The sequence below is a fragment of the Leptonychotes weddellii genome, chromosome 2, assembly GCF_054177405.1.
Source record: "Leptonychotes weddellii isolate Sample4059 chromosome 2, ASM5417740v2, whole genome shotgun sequence".
NCBI lineage: Eukaryota > Metazoa > Chordata > Mammalia > Carnivora > Phocidae > Leptonychotes > Leptonychotes weddellii.
Window position 1 is genome coordinate 102,073,906 of NC_138370.1, and position 22,325 is coordinate 102,096,230.

Consider the following 22,325-nt stretch of genomic DNA (forward strand, 5'->3'; position numbering starts at 1 on the left):
TCATGGAACACTACATCAAAAACTAATGATGTAATGTATGGTGATTAACATAACATAATCAAATAAAATTAAAAAAAAAACCCAAAAAACTCTTTGGGGGAAGCAGCTGGTATTAGACACCATACTCTCTGACACTGTAATTTTACTTCAAAGAATCTAATTTACAAAAACAATCTGGAATAAAAGAAAAGCAATGTGGACAAAGGAGTTCAGCAAAGGACAATAAAAAACAGGAAACACATTCAAGTAAGTAGTACTACGAGTCATTAAACTGATGCTTAAAATATTATGCTTACATAAAATTTATATTGCCATGGGGAAATGCTTATGTTCCTTAACCCATTAGGGAAAAGCAGCATATATGACTCTATATACACTCTATATACACAATCACGATGTGTTGATAATAAATCATACAGGTAAAGAGATTAAAATACTATGCATTATGAGGACAGCGGCTTTTGAAATTTGAAACTGCAAATGCAAAAAATACACAGCATAATGTTTGCACAGAAAAAAATGTGAAGAAGTTAACCTTCAATGGCAGGATTTTATTATCTTCAGATTCTCTACAATGTAGTATATATAATACGAAATCCTTTCAGTGTTTCCAAAGAAAACCAAGACAGTATGGAAGGGAGAGATGGGAGGGAAGGAAGGATGAAAGAAAGGGGAAATATACCAAAACGTTAAAAGACACAGTCTTCAGATAACTGGCCTTGGGTGACTTTTTTTCTTCTTTACTGTTTTTGGTGTTATCTACATATTGCAAAATGAACATGCGTTTCTTTGAAAAATTCTATCTGTTGGGAAATTTTAATTAATATGTTGCACTCAATAATGTCACAGCCACTGGACCCACAGACAGTCTGGGAAACCTAGGAAAGGAAAATTCGACGCTCTCCCACGTGAAAAGCTTTATTATTTTATTTATTTATTTGACAGAGAGAGACACAGCGAGAGAGGGAACACAAGCAGGGGGAGTGGGAGAGGGAGAAGCGGGCTTCCCGCTGAGCAGGGAGCCCGATGCGGGGCTCGATCCCAGGACCCTGGGATCATGACCTGAGCCGAAGGCAGACGCTTAACCGACTGAGCCCCCCAGGGGCCCCAAGAAGCTTTAGAAAGAGTAGACTTGGTTCATACCTGGCCCCGTACTTCCAGCAGCCCCTCCTCCACTGCCACTGCCAAACATGCCTCCACCACCGGCTCCGGCCCCACTCCCGCCGCCGAAACTATCTGAGAAATTAGGCATGAGCTTCTGCCGTTTCCTCTGCACTTCCTCTTTATCTGTATTTAAAGGAAGAGAAACCAGAGGAGAAAAGACTGATTCAATTCCACTACTAGCCACAGAAAGAATATTGATTCTGACGGTATTTTTAAACATCTTAAAGGGAAACAGAAGTCACCCAAGGAGGAAGAGATGCCAAATTTCAGGAAGCATTATATTTATTCCAATGGATCTGAAGCCTGAGAACCGGCCTCAGAGAGACCACAGAGTGGTACTCGCCCAAATCCCCTCTACAACAGTTTCTTAAGTCCCTCGTGTCATTCAAATTAGTGAATGACTAGATTTCCCGTCAAAGGTTAAGATACCAAAGACACAGAATAAGAAAACCATTATTGAGCATTTTCATTTGGTCATTCACAAACAACGATTACTAACCAACTACCATTTATAATGCCTCTACTATGAGCTAAGTGCTAGGGAGAAAGAGAAGTATGAATAGTCTTTGCTGTCAGGAAGCCTCCAATATATTTTCAAGGTTGCGGAGGGGGAGGGGGAGACCTGGAGAGAGAGAGCACCACAGTGCTATATTCGTTAAATGTATGGTGCACACCAGTGTTCCAGGAGTTCAAGGAAGGACTTCTAGGAAGTCCCTGTGGGCCGGAAAACTCAGGAAAGGCTTCCAAGAATCAACTTTATATCAGGAGAGGGCAACGGGAGGATGATCTGGAGATGGGATACAGAGGGAAAGTAATGAAGGAAGGAATGTGCACTGTGCGCTTCTGAGGCTGTAGTGGTTCCATTTAGCTGAGGTCAAAGTTGAGCAGGAGAAAGTCTTGAGAAATGGGGCTGATCAGGACCACCCTGCAGAGCTTCTGGATCATGAACCGAAGGGGTTTCCCAGCAGGAGAGCCACTACGTGTTTCTGAACTGGGGGATGATGTGCATAGGGTGTTTTTTTAGGAAGCTTCCTCTGTCATTGGTGCTTGGGACAAAACGAAGAGACAAGTGAGAGGCAGAGACAGTCCAGACATAAGGAGATGGGGGCTGTTCCTTAGTGGGCACCATGATAATACAAGTGGGCGAACCCCAGAAATACCAGGAAAGAGGGATCAGTAGTCAGTGGTGACTGATGAGAATTGGGAGGCTGAAAGCCTAAGAGTACAACTTGACTAGAATACAGTGATGCCCACTGTGACTGCTGACTGTCTAGGTCTAGACCCTCATTCCTTTTGTAGTTGCTGTTTTTCTTTTGCTTTTCACTCCCTGTTGTTCTCACCAGCCCCACTGCCTTTGTGGTCCATTACAGTGTTCTTGTTTCTTCTTTCTGTTTCCGTTTCTTTCTCTTTTCTGGCCGTCCTACCATAAATTTTTTTCTCCCTTTTCTCTTTCGGGCTAAAAGGGTGATGGAAGGTTTTTGTTTAAGTTAAACAGCCAGTGGGGTATTCTTTTTTTCAGTCAGCAGCCTGATACTTAACTATTGTCCTGTTTCTGATTCTTCAAGGTCAGTTTTGGTCAGTGTTTATGTTCAGAAAGATCTCCACTTATTTCTAATTCTGTGGTTGTTCCAGTCATCTCAGGGCTCGAAAGAATGCTCCTACTGATTAACTCACAGTGACCTTAGTGCGGCTGGAAGACTGAAGCATGGAATAAGATATAGCCAAATACCCTTACAAATAATCGTTTAGAAACTGATCATGTCCAGACTTGTTAGGAAGAAGAAAGCCAACGTGGGTCAACTTGAAGAGAATGTGCTTCCACTAGAAAGGTTGGCCTCAAAGTGGAAAAACTTTACAAACGTCCTTAATAAAGGTTTTGGATAGATTTACAAAATTTTTCCTTCAGTTGTACTATAACCAACTAATAGTCATACTTATTACTCATCCTATATACAGTTGATCTCACATAAAATATTAGTTCACTAGAAATATGAAACACAAGAGGGAAGCAGACCACTTATTCATCTTCATGAATGTTATCTATTGACATGCTTTCTAGCAAAGAGATCATTTGGTTTTTGCTATGTAATTCTTCTGACTTAGAAAACAGAGATGTTCAATGGTTATATTTTACTGTAAGATGGGAATTTTTGAGTCAATTAAAAAATATTAACTATTCTATACCCATTTAAGATTTCAATGACAAGAAACTGATACGGAAAATTTCATTATGGCAGGTTTTTAAATAAAAGAACCTGTAGTCTAAATTTCCCCAGAAATGAACATGGAGATTTTCCCATTGTGTTTACTTATCTTTGTGGTCTGCCTTTGACAGTGGCATCATGCGTTGTACTATGAAACATCAACCTATTCTAGAAGGGACCTAACTGGTCACTCACTGCAAGCCCTCCTTCTACGAAGAGGAAATAGAAGCCAGGATGATTAAGGGACTTATCAGAGAGCGGGGCAGAGTGAGGATCAGATCCCAAGTCTAGGGAGCTTTCCATTTTTGGGGAAACATTCCAAAATATCTCTGCTTCCTTTTTTTTTTTTTTAAAGATTTTATTCATTTGCTTGAGACAGAGAGAGAGTGAGCAGGAGGGAGAGGGAGAGAGAATCTGAAGCAGACTCCATGCTGAGCACAGTGCCCCATGCAGGGCTTGATCCCATGACCTCAAGATCACGACCTGAGCCGAAACGAAGAGTCAGACGTTCAACCCACTGAGCCACCAAGGCACCCCTCTGTTTCTTTTAATAATCGATGATTATGACAATAGTTTAGTTCACAAACGTAAACTTTTAGTCTCTACCCTTTTTTGATGTGTGTATGCCTTAAAAGTACCTCATTCTCATTTTTCAGGTTCTAGTGTTCTAGTAAAGATGTCTGCATTCCTTTCATAATTTAAAGATTATGATTCTGTTTCTTCTGAATCTCTATCTTTTCTGACTGAAAAATCACATGGTCTCTTTTTGCTTTCATACAGCAGTTCCTCAACTATCTTCTTCCCTTTTCAATCATCCCTTTCTCATTATTTTAATTGTCTTCCTTGAACCCAACCATCTCCATGAAGTTTTTATAAGGTACAATGTCAATAACCATACTGGGTGCAGAGTTCTGGGATGGATGATTCTATACATTGAAAGGAATATGTTATATTTCTTTGTCTGATGTCCTCCTTGATGGCACCCAACAAATTACTAGCCTTTTGGATGAGGAGGCAACTTGGTTGGTCACTCAATAAGTCAGCTTTCATATTTACAGGAGCCAGGATATGGAAGCAGCCCAAGTGTCCATCGATTGATGAATGGATAAAGAAGATGTGGGATGTGTGTATGTATATATAATATGGATTATTATTCAGCCATAAAAAAGAATGAAATCTTGCTGTCTGCAATGACATGGATGGAGCTAGAGAGTATAATGCTAAGTGAAATAAGTCAGTCAGAGAAAGACAAATATACGATTTCACTCGTGGAATTTAAGAAAGAAAACAAAGAGAAAAAATAAGAGAGAAAGAGACAAATCAATAAAAAGACTCTTAATTACAGAGAACAAACATGGTTCCCAGAGGGGAGGTGGGGGGGGATGGGTGAAATAGGTGATGGGGATTAAGGAGTGCACTTGCTGTAATGAGCATGGGGTGATGTATGGAAGTGCTGAATCACTATATTGTACACCTGAAACTAACATAACACTGTATGTTAACTAACTGGAATTAAAATAAAAACTTAAAAAAATGAGTCAGCTTTCAGATATATCTCAGCATTTATCAGATGACATATATTAAGGGGCGCCTGGCTGGCTCAGTCAGTAGAGCATGCAACTCTTGATCTCAGGGTTATGAATTCAAGCCCCACGAGGGTGTGGAGCCTACTTAAAAAAATAAAATATATGACATATACTGTTCTAGATGTTGGAAATGTAGCAATGAACATGAAAGACCAAATCTATGACCGAAAGGATATTCTTCTTATTGGAGATGGAAGAAGACAATAGACATACAAATTAATAGATAAGACAATTTTACGTATTTTTTTTTTTTAAGATTTTATTTATTTGAGAGAGAGAGAATGAGAGACAGAGAGCACGAGAGGGAGGAGGGCCAGAGGGAGAAGCAGACTCCCTGCCGAGCAGGGAGCCCGATGCAGGACTTGATCCCGGGACTCCAGGATCATGACCTGAGCCGAAGGCAGTCGCTTAACCAACTGAGCCACCCAGGCGCCCGACAATTGTAAGTATTGATAAAAATAATGAACAATACAAAATTAGGCAATGACCTAAGGAGTGACTGCAGGGCCTGGGGCAGTGGAAGGTGTGTTCAATGACTTCTGAGAAATGTATACAATGATTCTCTGGGGTGTATAGTTTAGAGTCGTTCTCATACACTTACTCTTACATTAAATGGCTTGCTACTTTTCGAACCAGTCATATGTCTGGTGTGATGATTGCTCCTTGCCATTATTTCATCTTGGGATTTTATAATCCAGAAGGTTTTATTGACTAAGATAATTTGTTACCTTCAATAAAATAGTTCTAATCTCACACGACTTAATCACAACGTATGTTGGCCATTCTTTCTGTGGGGCTCAACTTCTCTTATTTTTCCAGATGGTTCTTTTTATTTGTTTGTATTACATGGAACTTTTAGTCAATGACAGTCTGGAAGTACTTGAAGCATACAGGTGGGGATTTTGAACTTTAAGGAGACCCCATTCTCTAACCCCAGCATCTGATAAATCCTATTATGAATGAATGTCTGAACATGCCCCCGCTGTATCTTACTCTTTTGATGAACAGATACCACTGGAAAAGGTAGACAGGTGGCCTAGAAAGCAAGCTCAGCTTTGAATGTTTCTAGGCTTATACATATGTAGGTAATCTGGGTATCCTTTTTAAACATAATTCTCTGTGTTGAAAAGAACTGACATTATGTGAAGACATATTTTAGGAGAAGAAATCTATTTTTTCCCTCAGAAAGTACCCCCCAAATTAGCCATATTTTTCTTCTGTGTCTATTAAAGAAAAGTGTTTAATCGAAAGCAGTGATTTTCATCTTTATGCAGACTGGTGCATTTGGAAGACCTCAGGCTGTCACTGGGTGGAGAAATAAGGGGAGGTGGGCTTCTAGGGAAGGCCGAGTGGGTTGGCTCCCCACTTCCACTTTAACCAGAGCCTGTCGGGTATAAGTACTGGGATTTTGCATGAAATTTTAGGTGGAGGGAGAAAAAAGCCTCTTCTGTTGACAATGTTATCACACAACGGTAACGGAATGCACTATAAATTGGACCCATCGGTGGACAGGTCACAACCTCTGAAAAGAAACAAGAATGCATAGAATCATCTTCTAAATGTTCCTGCCACACTGTGAATTTTAGGAAAAGAAGCCCTCTTCAAGGATCCCGCATCACATGTGGCTATCAGAGGATCCAACACCCATGTGCACCATCACTACGGCACCTTTGTGGCTTCTGACGTCAGTCAGGACATGACCCGTGACGATCATTTCATTGACCTCCCCCGATGGTCTCACTTCCCTCTAACCCAGGGGTTTCTGATTTTGTTTGTGTCATGACCCCTTTTTCAGTCTTGTGACGTCTATGGATCTCTTCTTAGAATCATAGTTATCAATATGTAAAATACAAAATAGGATTATAAAAAAAGCTAATTATGTTAAAGTCCTTTTCTATCCTTGGACCCTTTGGGGGTCAGTGGACTCTAGGTTAAGAAATATCCTTGGACAATTATCTCATTTAGGGGCCTATCATACTCATTCTGAGAGGATTCTCAATGCTGAATTTTCCACCCTGCCCTCTGGAGTTCCAGTCCTGCCTTTTGATCAGCTTATTAGGAATTTGCCAGAGGAACCTAAAAATGCAACATGTTTTAAACTGAGCTCCCTCTTTGCTCACTCAAACCTAATTTTGCTCCCTTGATTCTTTTATCAACTCAACCATGTTAACAACCTTCCTCGGCTGGGATTCCTAGAAACATCTAGACTCCTGAATTTTTCCTTTACCTCCTACCTCAACCAGCATCTGGGTCTTCTTGACACCACCTTCTTCTTTCATTCTCTGCACTAATACCTTTATGAACCTCACCTTTTCTCACTCGGATTCTTGCATTACTCTTTGGACTCCTTGTCTGCTACCCAGATAGTCTCCTCAGTGTCCATATAAGGAAGTCGGAGCCATCATTCTACATCCAAACAGGCCTGGTCATTCCCCTCTCCAGAATCCATCAGAATTCTTCAGCTGCCCATCACAGCACTTCTGAGCCTGGCCCTGGCCTTCCTTACCTGCCCTGGTCTTCAGTGGTCCATCTTGGTGCTCACAAGGCTCACTTCTTTCTGAACAAACACTAACTGTTCAGTTCCTCAAGTTTCTTAAGCCTAGGAAGCCCTTACCTTCCCTGTTTCTCACCCAACTACTGAAATACACCCCCAGGCTGAAGAACCTTGAAGAAGCCTGCTTCTTGGTAGCTTCTTTCGAATCAAGGGTCCTCAGCACTCTCATAAGTGTTTTTGGATGCTTCCCTTTGGGAGTTTATCAAAATCCTAATTTGCATTATAATTATGTAAGGAGACTATTCTCTCCCCTTCTTGGGGTGTCTTTTGTGGGGAAAAGAATGATACTTTATTCATTTTTATGGTTCCGCACTGCATGGTGGCTGAGTCTCCCATTCTATTGCCTGAGGCCAGTTGATGGAGTGGCTGATTCCCTGAACAGCCATCTTAACTGGCAGAGCCCAAAGATCCTCAACAAATGGCAGATTCTCAGATTCAAAGACCAATTCTCAAATGTCTAAATCTCATATAAGCTTGGTAAAAGTTAACACCATTTTGAAAGGCTGCACTTAATTCCATGATCCCCAAAATAATATATTACTTCTCTCTTCTCTAAAAATAAATACCATGGGACCGGGGGCTAATTCCTAGGAAACCATTCAAAGGAAGTGGCCAATTGATCTTTTCTAATCAGCTTTGTTCTTTGATGGGAAACAGCACAAGATTGTAAGCAACCGAGTTACCTTTGATTTCAGGGTAGTAGAGAAAAGGTTTGGGTTCGCTAGTTTCCAAATCAGATTTCCTTCGAAGTTGGACAAACACGGAAGCTGGTTTTGTGATGTTGACATCTTTATACTTCGGAGTTTTGAAGACGATGGCGAACTGCAGGATACAAAGATCCAAATGTTGGGGTAGGCCTATATTTTTTTTCCAGCAATGCTACTCATTAAACATATTCTTTATGCCCAATGTTTAGACAGAGTATACTAAAAAATACAGCATCCTAGAGAAAGTTACAAACTCAGAATTCTATGCCCATACGTTGTGATTAAATTGCCACTGTGCGATTGAAATATAAGACTATGCTAATGTTTTGCACATCTTTATTTTCATTTGTCTAATATTTCAAATGTCTTCCAGTTGTAAATAACCATGTGAGTAAAATACAGAAAGAGGAGTCTCTTTCTCTTCTAAATCAGCCTTAAATGCTCCGAAATTATTTACAGCAACATCAGAAACCCTGGTTGTGGAAAGAGAGAGTGAGGAACGTGGTACTACAGTCAGCCTGCAGGTCAGCCGAGCTACAAGGGAAACATGTATTTTCAAGTGAGCATGGCCAACGCTCTGACATCAAGGACATTCTGTAACACCTCGAAGCTAGCCTCCTCATTAATTTCTGGAAGTGTCATAACCGTTTGGCCTTTTTACAGCTTCTTGTTTGATTTTTTGACTATGCAATGTACTCCCAGGGATCAAGGCTTTGTAAAATATAGAAAGGTACGCAGTGGAATAGGCTGTGTCTACAGACCCCTGCGTACGCCTCTCCGGACACTCGATCCAGGCAGTTCCTACTCTGAGGCGGCCCCCAGAGGGAAACACGGTGATGTTATTCATTCTTTTTGTGTTCTTCCAGAGACTCCCTATGCGTATGCAAACACGAACAATCTGTTTTATATGCACTTGTTTTATATCTTTAAAAAGTTTTTAATGTTGTACTTTCGAGATTTTTCCATATTAGTTCATTGATTACTCATTCCCTTTAATAACTGCATAGTATTCCCTCACACAAATACACCATAATTCATTTAACTGAACACATATATTGATGGACATTTGGATTGTTTCCAATTCTGGGGGGTGAAAACAGTATTTCTCAATCACTCAGAGTGATTAAAATGTGAAACAGCATTTTCATCTCTTAGTCATATCCTCAGTTGTCACTGGAACTCCTGATTTATCATGATGATACAGCCTCAAGTAGAAGACTCTTCCTTTCAGCACTTTTCATTAGAATATCTCTTTAACAGGTCTCGCCGTAATTACTCTGGTAGAACACTGTAGCGGACGACTGCATCCCCTCAAAATTCACATGTTGAAGTCCTAACCCCTAGTGTGGCTATATTTGGAGAAAGGGCTTTTATGGAAGTCATGAAAGTAATTAAGGTTAAATGAGGTCATGAGGGTAGGGTTGTGACTGGATAGAATTAGTGTTCTTATAGGAAGGGAAGAGACACCAGAGAGCTTCCTCTCCTCTCTCTGCCATGTGAGGACACAGCCAAAACGTGTCTGCAGGCCAGGAGGAGAGAGCTCTCACCAGGAACCAACCCTGTCAGGCCTGGATCTGGGACCTCTAGCCTCCAGAATTGTGATGAAATAAATTTCTGTTGCTTAATAGACCCAGCCGATGGTATTTTGTTATGGCAGTCTGAAGAGACTAATACCAATACTTAAAATATTTCCACTAAAGGACCCAAGGGCCGTTGCCTTAATGGGTACGTGACCAGACACCCAAATGAAATGTCTTGACAAGGTCTCAGAACCAGTGGTCTAAGGCCTTGCTCATAATTCTATGGTTGATAACTTTTCTGAGAGACCTGCAAGAGTCTTAAGAAAATAGTACTCTTTTATGAAAGTTAAATAAGTATTTATGATTTTTCCTTTTTCATACATGGAGATTAAGTACTGAATTTCAACAGGACAGAAAATGTAAAATCATCATCACCACCATCATCATCCACTTACTTGTCTATGAACATCTGTGGGGGAAAAATCTCCAAATCCTTCCCAGATCCCACCATTTTCCTCTTCTTCATAAAATCGAATCTGGATGTCATCTGCAAACAGTCACATTCAGGTGTATAATTTCACAGAGTAATAATATTGATAAGCATGCTGAAAAAATGCAGCTTGTTTGAGATTCTACCTACTATGTACTTAAACTTTTTAAAAAGTAATTAATATGGGGCGCCTGGGTGGCTCAGTCGTTAAGCGTCTGCCTTCGGCTCAGGTCATGATCCCGGGGTCCTGGGATCGAGCCCTGCATCGGGCTCCCTGCTCCGCGGGAAGCCTGTTTCTCCCTCTCCCTCTCCCCCTGCTTGTGATCCTGCTCTCACTGTGTCTCTCTCTGTCAAATAAATAAATAAAATCTTTAAAAAAAAAAAAAGTAATTAATATGAAATAGACTTTTGAATCATTTAAAATTTTCACAAATTACTGAATTTTTTTTTTTATTAGTTAACACAGTAATGGACCCTGAGTTTCATTTACATTGAGAGAATACTAGATTTACCTATTCAATCTGATTTTTCTCTTAATCAGTCTTTGACCTTCCCATTTCTCCATCACTAACCCAATTCATTCCTGAGAAACATGAAGGATATTGAGGAATATCAGAATCCCAAAAGGTGGTTCAAACTCATATAGATCTACATGATAATATTTAACTTATATAAAGTATACTACATGGCAGGCACTACTTTAAGTGATTTATAGGTATACATGAACTGATTTCATCCTCACAATAACTGTGATGCAGGTATACTATTAATATCCTCATTTTGCAGAAGAGAAACTGGAGTCCAGAGAGGTTAAGTGACTTATCCAAGGCTGAATAGCTATTAAATGGAGAAGCCAGAATTTGAACACAGACTCCAGGCTCATAAACATTTTACTATGCTGCTTCCCTATAATACCTTATTAGTCCATTCTGAGAAGCTGTTAAAAATATTATAGTAGTCAAGTCCCTTTGGATGAAATAAGAATGCCTAGATTTCACACTTGTGTCATGGATTCTACCTCTGCAGAAATATGACGATTTAACTCAGACTGGCATCTCCCTGGCTTCACTTCCCATTTTATAGGAAGGACTCTACTACTGACTTATGAAAACTAAGTTCATATTTCTATTTAAATAGAATTTTAGAAATACTAGGGTTGGATAAATCATCTCATTATCTCCTGGTCAATTCCTTTGCTTTCGGGTAGGACTAAACTGGACTTAGTTTTTCAGACTCTTTAAGCCAGGTACAAGACTTCTCTTAATAAGCCATTCCAATATAATGATAATGATTAAGAACTGCATTTATAAATAAAGGTACTCAGATTGTGTTTACTCATTGAATGCACACATATTACCTGAGTAGAATGGACTAAAAGAAGGCTGATACCAGGATATGCAGAGAAAGTGTAAACTTTTTTTGGATAAAGATAGATATACTTTTTTTTTTTTTAAAGATTTTATTTATTTATTTGACAGAGAGAGACATAGCGAGAGAGGGAACACAAGCAGGGGGAGTGGGAGAGGGAGAAGCAGGCTTCCCGCCGAGCAGGGAGCCCGATGTGGGGCTCGATCCCAGAACCCTGGGACCATGACCTGAACCGAAGGCAGACGCTTAACGACTGAGCCACCCAGGCGCCCCAGATAAAGATAGATATACTTTTACCTTAAAATTGGATTGTATTTTTTCCTGACTTTTAAATCTCAGGCCATTTGCCTCAAATGAGAGTTTTCTTTTTTTAAAGCCATCATTCTTTCGTTTAAGAGCTATCTTTAGTTATGCACTCTTTACTTTGAAAAATGCTCATCACTTTGTAGTGAGTAGATCTTTATTATACTATACTCTCTATCACTGTATTTTAAAAGTGAGTTGTTTAAGAAAATAGCACAATCTCCTTCAGCTTTTGCTAATTTATAAATCTTGTACCATTACTAATGAAAGGTAAATGTCAAGAAACTTTCCTAAAAGTGAAAATTATGAGAAATATGCTCTGAGAATTTCCCTATAGTCCTTATTCTCTTTTTCATAATTGACATCAGTGTCACATGAAAGTTTTGGAGAAGCTCTCTCAGTATTGCAATGAAGCCTTATAAGAGAAACTAAATTAACAATTTTACACTATATAAAACATTTTACTCTGTGTGCATGGGCATACGTGTGTGTGCGTGCGTGTGTGTGTGTGTGCTCGGGTGTATGAAGCATGGGCTGTTACTCATTTATTTTAGTTTAACTAAGTTCAGATACCAAAGTTTAAAGTACAGAAACACTGAAATGTCACTGATTACAATGATCACTATTTTTTTAAATTTCTCTTAACTTCTATTGAAAGTTTTAAAATGAATTAGCTGGGTTTAAAAAAAAAACACAGACAAATTTGGAAGAGGTGAATGTGTAAATATTCTAAAGGAGTTCTATGGCAGAAGAGGCATATTACTGGATTTACTGCTAAAAAGTGACTCAGAGACACACTCAGAATTACATTTCACATTTTGAGATCAGAGCACGTATTTACCTTTCTGAACCTTGTCACAGAGAAGATAAATCTCTTCCCCTCCAGTTACGCATCCAGCTGTCCTGTCCATTCTTACAATTTTCAAGTTGGACGCATTGGGGGCTTCTGTCCACAGGAGAAAAACAACAAACATCATGCTTTATCCTCAGCTTCATAAGCCAATCTCTTATGGGGAACCCTGCCCCTAGCACACCTTAACCAAAGAAAGTTAAAATAGTTATCGTGGTCAGCACTAAGCAAGGTATAAAACTATCGAATCGATATGTTGTATGTGTGAAAGTAATATTAATACTGTATGTTAATTATACTTTAATTAAAAAAATAAATAGATGCTTTCACTTATATTGCTTTAACAAGGATACAAATAAAAAAGCTTTCAGAAGTCCTCAGAAGTCCTCACTTCTTGAGCATGGATCATTCATTACTACCATTACACGAGGCAGAAAGGAACAGTATTTGTTTCTCCCACTAACACAGTAAGAAAGATTCATACAGAAAGAGAAAGAGCTTTTCTGATGTTTCAGGAAGTACCAAGCCAATGGATTTGTGGAATTTCATGTAGGTCAAGACCTTCAATTATTTCCATGATATTGATATACTGTTTACAAGAGTCTTAAAAATTTAGAAAAAGCACAATTTTCTTAAACTGCTTATAAATTCTTATTTTACAGAAAAGAAAAATGGAGAGGTTATAGTTCTTTTCCCCAGACTAAATTAGAATTCTGTGTGGTTAGGGGCAAAAGTTTCTTGTGGTAATAGCATAAAGCTTCCTTTTTTTTTTTTTCCCCTCCCACAGCTGCATTTTAAGGTGATCTTTAGTATACAAGTCTACATCATTTTATAACGCTTTCACTTCCCTTCCAACTTGTTTAAATTAGAGAAATCAGTCAGTTGTATACTTGGGGCATGGAGTTTTCTACTTAGACCAAATCTATAAAGTTTCAGTGAGCCTAAGTACCACACTTGCACCCTTTGATTTGTTTAATAAATCGCATGCATACCATACAAGAAGTATGCAGAGTAAAGGCTCAAGACCATTGTAAAACTCTTTTAAAAAGTTCTAGGAACTACAGACTGAAATAGAATTTTGAAGTCACATACTGTCTAGACTACTCATTCAGTTAACTTGAAGTCCTTATCTTGATAAAAGCTAGAACATGCAAGAATGAAGGCGGATAAGAATAACAGTTGTTTTTTTATTCACACCTCTTTAGAGCCTCAAAAGAAAATATTGAGATATTTTTCTAGGAGCACCGACAATATATCCTCATGGCATTAGTGATTCATAAGTAATAAGAGATCTGCCACCCTCAAATGGCACATAAAAGTCTAGCATGCACATCGGAGGAAGGAGAACCATATTTGTTGCGCACCTCGTAACATTCACTTGTAATCTAGACATCAACGTTTCAAGCTGGATTTTAGTATTCCCATTTTGTAGATGATAAATGTGAGGCTCCAAGTGATTAAGTTACTGGCCCTGGGACTCTGAGCTAGTCAGTAACTGCCAGGGCTGGCTTAGAAGTCTGTACTTGACACTACACCAAGCTGCCTCGTGGTAGAAGTCAAGGACTCACTGCTGTCATAGATGGCGTCTGACACCACGGGTTCCAGGCGCCTCGTGAAGCTGCCGGTGCTATCTGGAAGAAAAGCTGTAAACATGAGCCGCACCACGCTGAGGTCCATCTCCTTTGTCTGCTGAACAGCTGCCTGGTGGATGATCTCCTTTTCCCGATCTAGGACCATAGAGCACAGCGCATTCATGCCCAGGGAAAGAGTGAAGCCAGAACACTTTAGGTAAGATGTTTTTATAAAGCCCAAAGAAAGAACATGAACTGAAAACAGAAATCTATTGTTTTTCTTTTGAAATTGTTTGTATTGCTAATACAATTTTAAAAACGGTCTCATTTATGTCATCCAAATTAAAGGCATCAGAAGAAGACCTGCATTTTCTCTGGATGATAGTGAAAACTGTCCTCCGGGTATCAAACTGCCTCTCTCCTTTCTCTTCTTCCCCTGACCTCTCCTGTTTCTCCCTACAGTTACAGTTAAAGGCACAAAAGATGTGAGGCCATGGAATGCAGTAAGGTGATTATGCATCCGTTGTACTGTGAAATGTGAAAATTAAGTCTTCCAAAGGCTCCCGGAGCTCAGGGACCGTGTTCACTTCACAGCGCCTAGCACAATGCCTGGCACATGGGAGGTATTCACAGAGTGCTTCTGGAGAAACTGAATGACTCGACTGCATTTGACTCCCTCCTTGTCTCTTGAGGGACGCTGGGTCGCCTGAGTATTAGATCATGACAGGATGACCAGACTAATGGACAACGTGTGTAAGTGGCAATGGCACATGTGGTAGGACAGGGACTGGGGTTGAAAGAAAAAAATATAAGTAAAAGCAGGGAAACAAAAAATCATAGCATTTTTACGAGAAAGAATAGTTTATGATGTGTCTGAAGAGCCTGAAGAGATTCCTTCTAATAAGGTGAGCCAGGGGAGGTAAAACAGAGGGAACTAAAACAGAGGAACTAAGTGTTGGCTTATGCATTGGTTATAACAGGCTGTAAAGGGCAGGGTGCGGTGTTTTAGGTCGAGGAAGACACATACGAAGGTATGAATCTGCATATCTGTATGAATCTGTTCAGGGGGCAGTCATGGGGAGAGGGGCGTATGTGGTGGGACTGGAAATAAAGCTGGAAAGGTGGCTGGGGCCAGATTGACGGCTTTGTATACCAGGCCACGGAGGTACAGATTTTATCTAGAAAACAGCAAGATGCCATCAAAGGTTTCTGAGCAGGGAAAGTGTGCTGGCAGCTTGGGGTACAGTCTGGGAAAAGGAGAAACCTGGGGCAGACAGATGAGCACCTAGTCTACACACAGCAAAGGAGAGCCTGATCTCAAAGGATCAAGGCTGGGAGCATGACGCTCACCTGTGAGCTGCCGGTCTCCTCCGCCTTCCGCTTGCAAATAGGCAAGATCAGGATGCACCAAAAGTCCGGGATTGTAGCCCTTTGTACATGCCTCTATCATTCGTGCTTCCAGTGTTTCAAATACTTTTTTCTTTGTCACATGAAGTATACCCAAGTTTGCAAAGCTGGAGAAAAAAACAATAACAGCAACAACCATCCCCAAAAGTTAGGCCGTCAATGACGAGAGTCTGGTTTTACTTTAGCAAAGTGGCTTTTCAGAAAATACACAAGCCCTCAATCGCTGGAGTCCACACTATAATCAAACACATTACTATGTCTGCAGTGAAACATATAAAGCAGACTCACCAAATGGAATAATAAAGACTATAAACCACTACACATCAGGTCAGATCGGGTTTTGCCACCAAATGAGTCTGTGGCAAACTTAGCAAAATCTTTTGGTTGTCAGGGTTTATTCAACTTTCAAATGATGATTCAGGGAGTGGGGTGTACACACACACACATATATATGTCTTAGTAAGGAAGTTTTACCTAGACTCATTGTGAAGTATTTTCTAGGAGAATTGTTTAAAATTTTTTAAAATAATAAATAATATAATAAAATACTAACTTATCTAATTCTTTTAAAGAATAAGAGGAATATTACATTTGGAAGGATTTTTTTTTTCTTTTGGATCATCCTTGGGTTTCTGGAGGGGCTTTAAAGTCTACAGTGGAGTCCCATCTCCTTGTGGGTTATCTCTAAGGCTGGAATTACTTATTACCACTAGAATGCCGTCTAATGCTACATGTTTTCAGGATGGAGAACCTTTTATCTCGTGAAGTCTACATACATTTTGGGCAAGATATGCTAATAACCTAAAGAAAACAAGTTAAGGGATTTTAAAGAAAAGGCATAAATTACTCCAGACATTCATTTTTTAAAGTACACGGAACAGTGCTCGTTTCGGCAGCACATATACTAAAATTGGAACAATACAAAGAAGATTAGCATGGCCCCTGTGCAAGGATGACACGCAAATTCGTGAAGCTTCCATATTTTTAAACCATAAGAGACTCTTAATCTCAGGAAACAAACTGAGGGTTGCTGGAGTGGTGGGGGGTGGGAGGGATGGGGTGGCTGGGTGATAGACATTGGGGAGGGTATGTGCTATGGTGAGCACTGCGAATTGTGCAAGACTGTTGAATCACAGATCTGTACCTCTGAAATAAATAATGCAATATATGTTAAGAAAAAAAAAAAGATAGCAGGAGGGGAAGAATGAAGGGGAGGAAATCGGAGGGGGAGATGAACCATGAGAGACGATGGACTCTGAAAAACAAACTGAGGGTTCTAGAGGGGAGGAGGGTGGGAGGATGGGTTAGCCTGGTGATGGGTATTAAAGAGGGCACATTCTGCATGGAGCACTGGGTGTTATGCACAAACAATGAATCATGGAACACTACATCAAAAACTAATGATGTATCAGGAAACAAACCGAGAGTTGCTGGAGTGGGGGGTGGGGTGGGAGGGATGGGGTGGCTGTGTGATGGACACTGGCGAGGGTATGTGCTATGGTGAGCGCTGTGAATTGTGTAAGACTGATGAATCACAGACCTGTACCCCTGAAACAAATAATACATTATATGTTAATTAAAAAAATTTAAAAAATAAAGTACATGAAACAAAAAAGTATACTCAATAAACATAATACAACAAACAAAAAAGTACTTTACCAAGGAGACCCATTCATTCAACAAATATTTGTTCAGCTCCTTATTAGTGCCAGGCAGTGTCCCAGGTGCTTTCGTCAGCACCCAGGAATCCCTCCCTTCATAGAATTTATATGCTAGTGTAACCAAAGAGAAGAAACAAGAAGAGATGTTACAGTATAATTTAGAAGGTAATAAGTGTTACCAAGAAAAATAAGGTAGGAATGGAGAAAAGGAAAGGTAGTAGTAGAAGACATGATGTTTTAAAATAGGGAGAGGCCAGAAAAAGCCTCAATGAAAAGATGACACTGAGCAAAGACTCAAAGAAAGTGAGGGAAAAGATGTGGATATATGGAAGAACAGTATTCAAAGCAGAAGGAATAGCAAGTGCCAAGACCCTGAGGTAGGACCATAATTCGTGTTTTCAAAAAACAACAATGGCAAGAAGGCCAAAGTTACTGGAGGAAAATCAACAAGAGGCGAGTTGTAAGTGAAAAGTTCAGAGATAAGTGGGCACACGGATCTTTTAAAGCCTTGTAAGCTTTTGCAAAGACTTTTCTTTTGCTCTGGCTTTTACCCAGAAAGAAAGAAAAAAGATTAGTAATGGAAGACAAATATTATGAAAACTGGACTAGATGATACAAAGAATAAGATAGTGTGGGAAGACCAGATGAACCAGAAGAAGAAAATATAGGAGGTGAAGGCAGAATGAGATGAGCGCTCATACAGAGGCCCAGAGACACAATGAGAAACATGTCCAGATAGTGACAGAAAAAAGTAGGACAGGAAGTAGCATGATGTATAAATCTGTCAAATCACTATGTTGTGCACCTGAAACTAATGTAACATTGTGTGTCAATTATACTAAAAAAAAAAAAGTAGAACAGCTGAGACACACAGAGAAGAAAATAGACCAACAGAATATAAGCTCCTGATGGCAAAGATCTCCAGTGCTTAGAACACTGCTTGACATATGGGTGTCTAATAAATGTCTGTTGAATAAATGAATGCATGAATTCATACAGCATGGAAAAATACGCAACATGACATAGTGATATGCATGGAAGCATAGGCAGTTTTTCAGAAACAACACCTTCATCTTTTGGCCTTTTAGGCTGTACTCCTATGTAGATCATCTGCAACTACCTATGTATAAGTAGTGACAGTGACAAACACCTATGTAACATTTTACACTTTACCATACAGAAAGTGATTTTCATGTATATTATTTAACTAATCCCTATGAAAAGGGCATCATCCTTATGTGAATAATTTATTTACTCTGGTAATAAATGAAACAATACAGAAGCCAATCTTCTGTTTCAGATAATGATGGGAATAACAGGGACCGTATTGAACCTTTAGCCTTAAGTAACATAAAACACATGAAAAAAATCGGGCGCCTGGGTGGCTCAGTTGGTTAAGCGACTGCCTTCGGCTCAGGTCATTATCCTGGAGTCCCGGGATCGAGTCCCGCATCGGGCTCCCTGCTCGGCAGGGAGTCTGCTTCTCCCTCTGACCCTCCCCCCTCTCCTGCTCTCTCTCTCTCATTCTCTCTCTCTCAAATAAATAAATAAAATCTTAAAAAAAAAAAAACACATGAAAAAATGGTTTTCCAACACTGGACAACAGGCAGCACAGGATAGTGATCATTAAGAAAAACAACTAAGGTGAATCCTACAATAATGCTGGGTTAATGCCTAGAGTTTCCAGGCTGCAGCATAGGAAGGGAGACCTAAACAGGACCTGGTAATCTCCCTGAGTTTTGGAGACAGATAAAAATTTGAGGAGGCTAGGGGCGCCTAGGTGGCTCAGTTGGTTAAGCAACTGCCTTCGGCTCAGGTCATGATCCTGGAGTCCCAGGATCGAGTCCCACATCGGGCTCCCTGCTCAGTGGGGAGTCTGCTTCTCCCTCTGACTCTCTTCCCTCTCCTGCTCTCTGTCTCTCATTCTCTCTCTCTCAAATAAATAAAATCTTTAAAAAAAAAAAAATTTGAGGAGGCTAAAGAGGCTAGAATTCACAGGCAGAGAACCAGAGAAGAAAGAACCACATACAGAGAGATATTCAGAGATGTACAGTGGCCCTGCCTTGAGTCTTCAGTTAAGTACCGGTCAGAGCATGTGTGTGAGGAAACAACCAGAGACTGGGGGAAAAAAACCAGCAGAAAGGAGCAGGCAAAACATTTCCTGGAGCACAGTGGGGCTGAAATAGTTCAGTAAATCTTGTAATACATGAATCATCAGGATGAATATTCAGAAAGTTATTGGCTTAGTAATGGTGTCAAATTAACCCTAGACTAAAGGTTGATCTGGTTTTCCTAACAAAGCTTAAAAGTCAGTCCAGAAAGGATCAAACTGTTCGCAAATTTAATTTCATTCCAATGTTCAAAAATATTTAAAAGCATACCAAAAAAAAAAAAAGTCAGCATGCAATAACCTAAAATTCAAAACGTATACCAATCAATCAAAAGTTGCCAGGCATGCAAAGACACAGAAAAATACAGCTTATAATGAGGATAACAATGAATCAATAGAAACAGATCCAGAAATGAGACAGAACACAAAATTTGTAGATATGTACATTGAAATAGCTATTATAGATATATTCCATATGGTTAAGAAGGTAAAGAGCTTTAATATGTTAAGGAGTAGTTGCAAGATATAAAAGAGAGGTCAAACAAACCTACAGAGATGAAAACTGCAATGGCTGAAAACAAAAATACACTAGATGGAAATAAAAATGTGTTAGACACTATAGACTAAAGGATTAGTGTACTTGAGGACACAGTAACAGAACAATTCAGAATGAAACACAAGAAAAAGAACAAGTTTTTAAAAATAACAGATCACCAGTGAGCTATGGGACAATTTCGAACAGCCAAATATACAGATAATTGGTGTTTCAGAAGAAGAGGAAAAAGAGGAGTGGATGGAAAAAATATTTTGAAAAAATAATGGCAGACACGTTTTAAAATTTAATTAAAGACTCTAAACCCAAAGATCTAAAAATCTTAATGAATCCCAAAGCACAAAAAAACATGAAGGAAACTATGCTAAAGCCCATAATAAAATTGCTTCAAACTAGCGAAGAGAAATGAAAATTAATGAAGAGAAAATCTGAAAAGCTGATAGAGAAAAAAATGACACACTACGTGAAGAGGAACAAAATATCAAAATGACGGCAGACCTCTTGCTGGAAACAAGGCAAGCCAAAAGACCCTGGGGCAGCATATTTGAAGAATGTGAAAGAACATTGTCAACCTGGAATTCTATACTCTTCAAAAACATCTTTCTGAAACAGAGACAAAATAAAGAGTTTAAAGATGTATGACAACTGAAGAATTTATCAGCAGCAGACCAGCAGTAGAAGAAAAAGGAAAGGAAGGGCTTCAGGCAGAAGAAAATGCTACCAGACAGAAATCTTGACCTATGAAACACAATGAAGAGCACTGCAAATGATAAGTAGGTGGTTAAATATAAATACTTTTTTCCTTATTTAAAATTTCTTTTAAAAGATAATTGAGCATGCAGCCATTCTGGAAAACAGTATGGAGTTTCCTCAAAAAGTTAAAAATAGAATTACTCTACAACCCAACAACTGCACTACTAGGTACTTATCCAAAGGATAAAAAAATAGTGATTCGAAGGGACACATGCACCCTGATGTATAGCAGCAATGTCCACAATAGCCAAACTATGGAAAGAGCCCAGATGTCCATCGACAGATGAATGGATAAAGAAGACATGGTATATATATACAATGGAACATTACTCAGCCATCAAAAAAATGAAATCTTACCATTTGCAACAATGTGGATGGAACTAGAGGGTATTATGCGAAGCGAAATAAGTCAAAGAAAGACAAATACCATATGATTTCTTTCATATGTGGAACTTAAGAAACAAAACAGATGAACACAGGGGAAAGGGAAGGAAAAATAAAATAAGATGAAAATTGAGAGGGAAGCAAACCATAAGAGATGCTGAACTATAGAGAACAAACTGAGGGTTGTTGGAGGTGAGGTGGGTGGAGGATGGGTTGTTGGGTGACGGGTATTAAGGAGGGTACTTGATGTAATGAGCACTGGGTGTTATATGCAACCAATGAATCCCTAAATTCTACTTACGAAACCAATTAAAAAAAAGATAATTGAGCATTTAAAGCAAAAATTAAAAAAAATAGTATATTGTGGAACTTATCACATCTGTAGATGTAAAATAGAGTACACAATAGTACATAGGCTGAGAGAGGAGAAATGGAAGTACTGTTCATATACTATGTATGAAAAGGTACAATGTTACTTAAAGGTAGACTATGATAAGTTAAAGATAGTATAGGAAGCTGTAAAACAACTTCTAAAAACTGTAAAGAGGTATAAACCACAAAGGAGATAAAATAATAGCAAATAATTAATCTAAAAGAAGACAGAGGAAAGATGGTGGAGTGAAACCAAACCCTATCAGTGATCAGATTAAATAGAGATTATTTAAAGACCTCAATTAAGAGGCAGGGAGTGTCAAATCGAACAAAAAAAATAAGACCCAACTATATGCAGTGCATCTTTACTCTGAATATAAAGACACAAATAGGTTAAAACTAAGAGGATGGGCAAAAAAATCAATGCTAACATTAATCAGCAGAAAGCTGAGGGGTGCCTAGGTGGCTCAGTTGGTTAAGCGTCTGCCTTTGGCTCAGGTCATGATCCCAGAGATGAGCTCCCTGCTCAACGGGCAGTCTGCTTCTCCCTCTGCCCGCCCCTTCCCTGGCCCGCACCCCCCGCTTGTGCCTTCTCTCTCCTGCATAAATAAATAAAATCTTAAAAAAAAAAAAAAAAAGGTGAAATAGCTATATATTAGTATCAGTCAAGGTAGATTTTTTTCTTTTTTAAAGATTTTATTCATTTGACAGAGAGAGAGAGCAAGAGAGGGAATACAAGCAGGGGGAGTGGGAGAGGGAGAAGCAGGC

At 39.4% G+C, this 22,325-nt stretch overlaps 1 protein-coding gene and 1 non-coding gene across 5 annotated transcripts in view; one reads left to right on the forward strand and one right to left on the reverse strand.

The window, feature by feature from the left end:
• Positions 1 to 22,325, reverse strand: part of NFKB1 (nuclear factor kappa B subunit 1) — a 105,803-nt gene that overhangs the window by 22,105 nt on the left and 61,373 nt on the right. For 3 of the 4 annotated variants that reach the window (XM_081812048.1, XM_081812047.1, XM_081812050.1), the window contains exons 7-12: positions 15,668 to 15,831; positions 14,315 to 14,473; positions 12,738 to 12,842; positions 10,191 to 10,282; positions 8,192 to 8,330; positions 1,144 to 1,287 (exon numbers count right to left, since the gene is read on the reverse strand). In XM_081812048.1, coding sequence (XP_081668174.1) covers positions 1,144 to 1,287; positions 8,192 to 8,330; positions 10,191 to 10,282; positions 12,738 to 12,842; positions 14,315 to 14,473; positions 15,668 to 15,831 — 803 coding nt within the window. The remainder of the gene's footprint in view (positions 1 to 1,143; positions 1,288 to 8,191; positions 8,331 to 10,190; positions 10,283 to 12,737; positions 12,843 to 14,314; positions 14,474 to 15,667; positions 15,832 to 22,325) is intronic. The other variant, XM_081812049.1, reaches the window with a different exon arrangement.
• LOC115940690 (U6 spliceosomal RNA) lies at positions 16,605 to 16,711 on the forward strand. Its single transcript, XR_004075415.1, has one exon. It is a non-coding gene; the product is annotated as a U6 spliceosomal RNA (small nuclear RNA).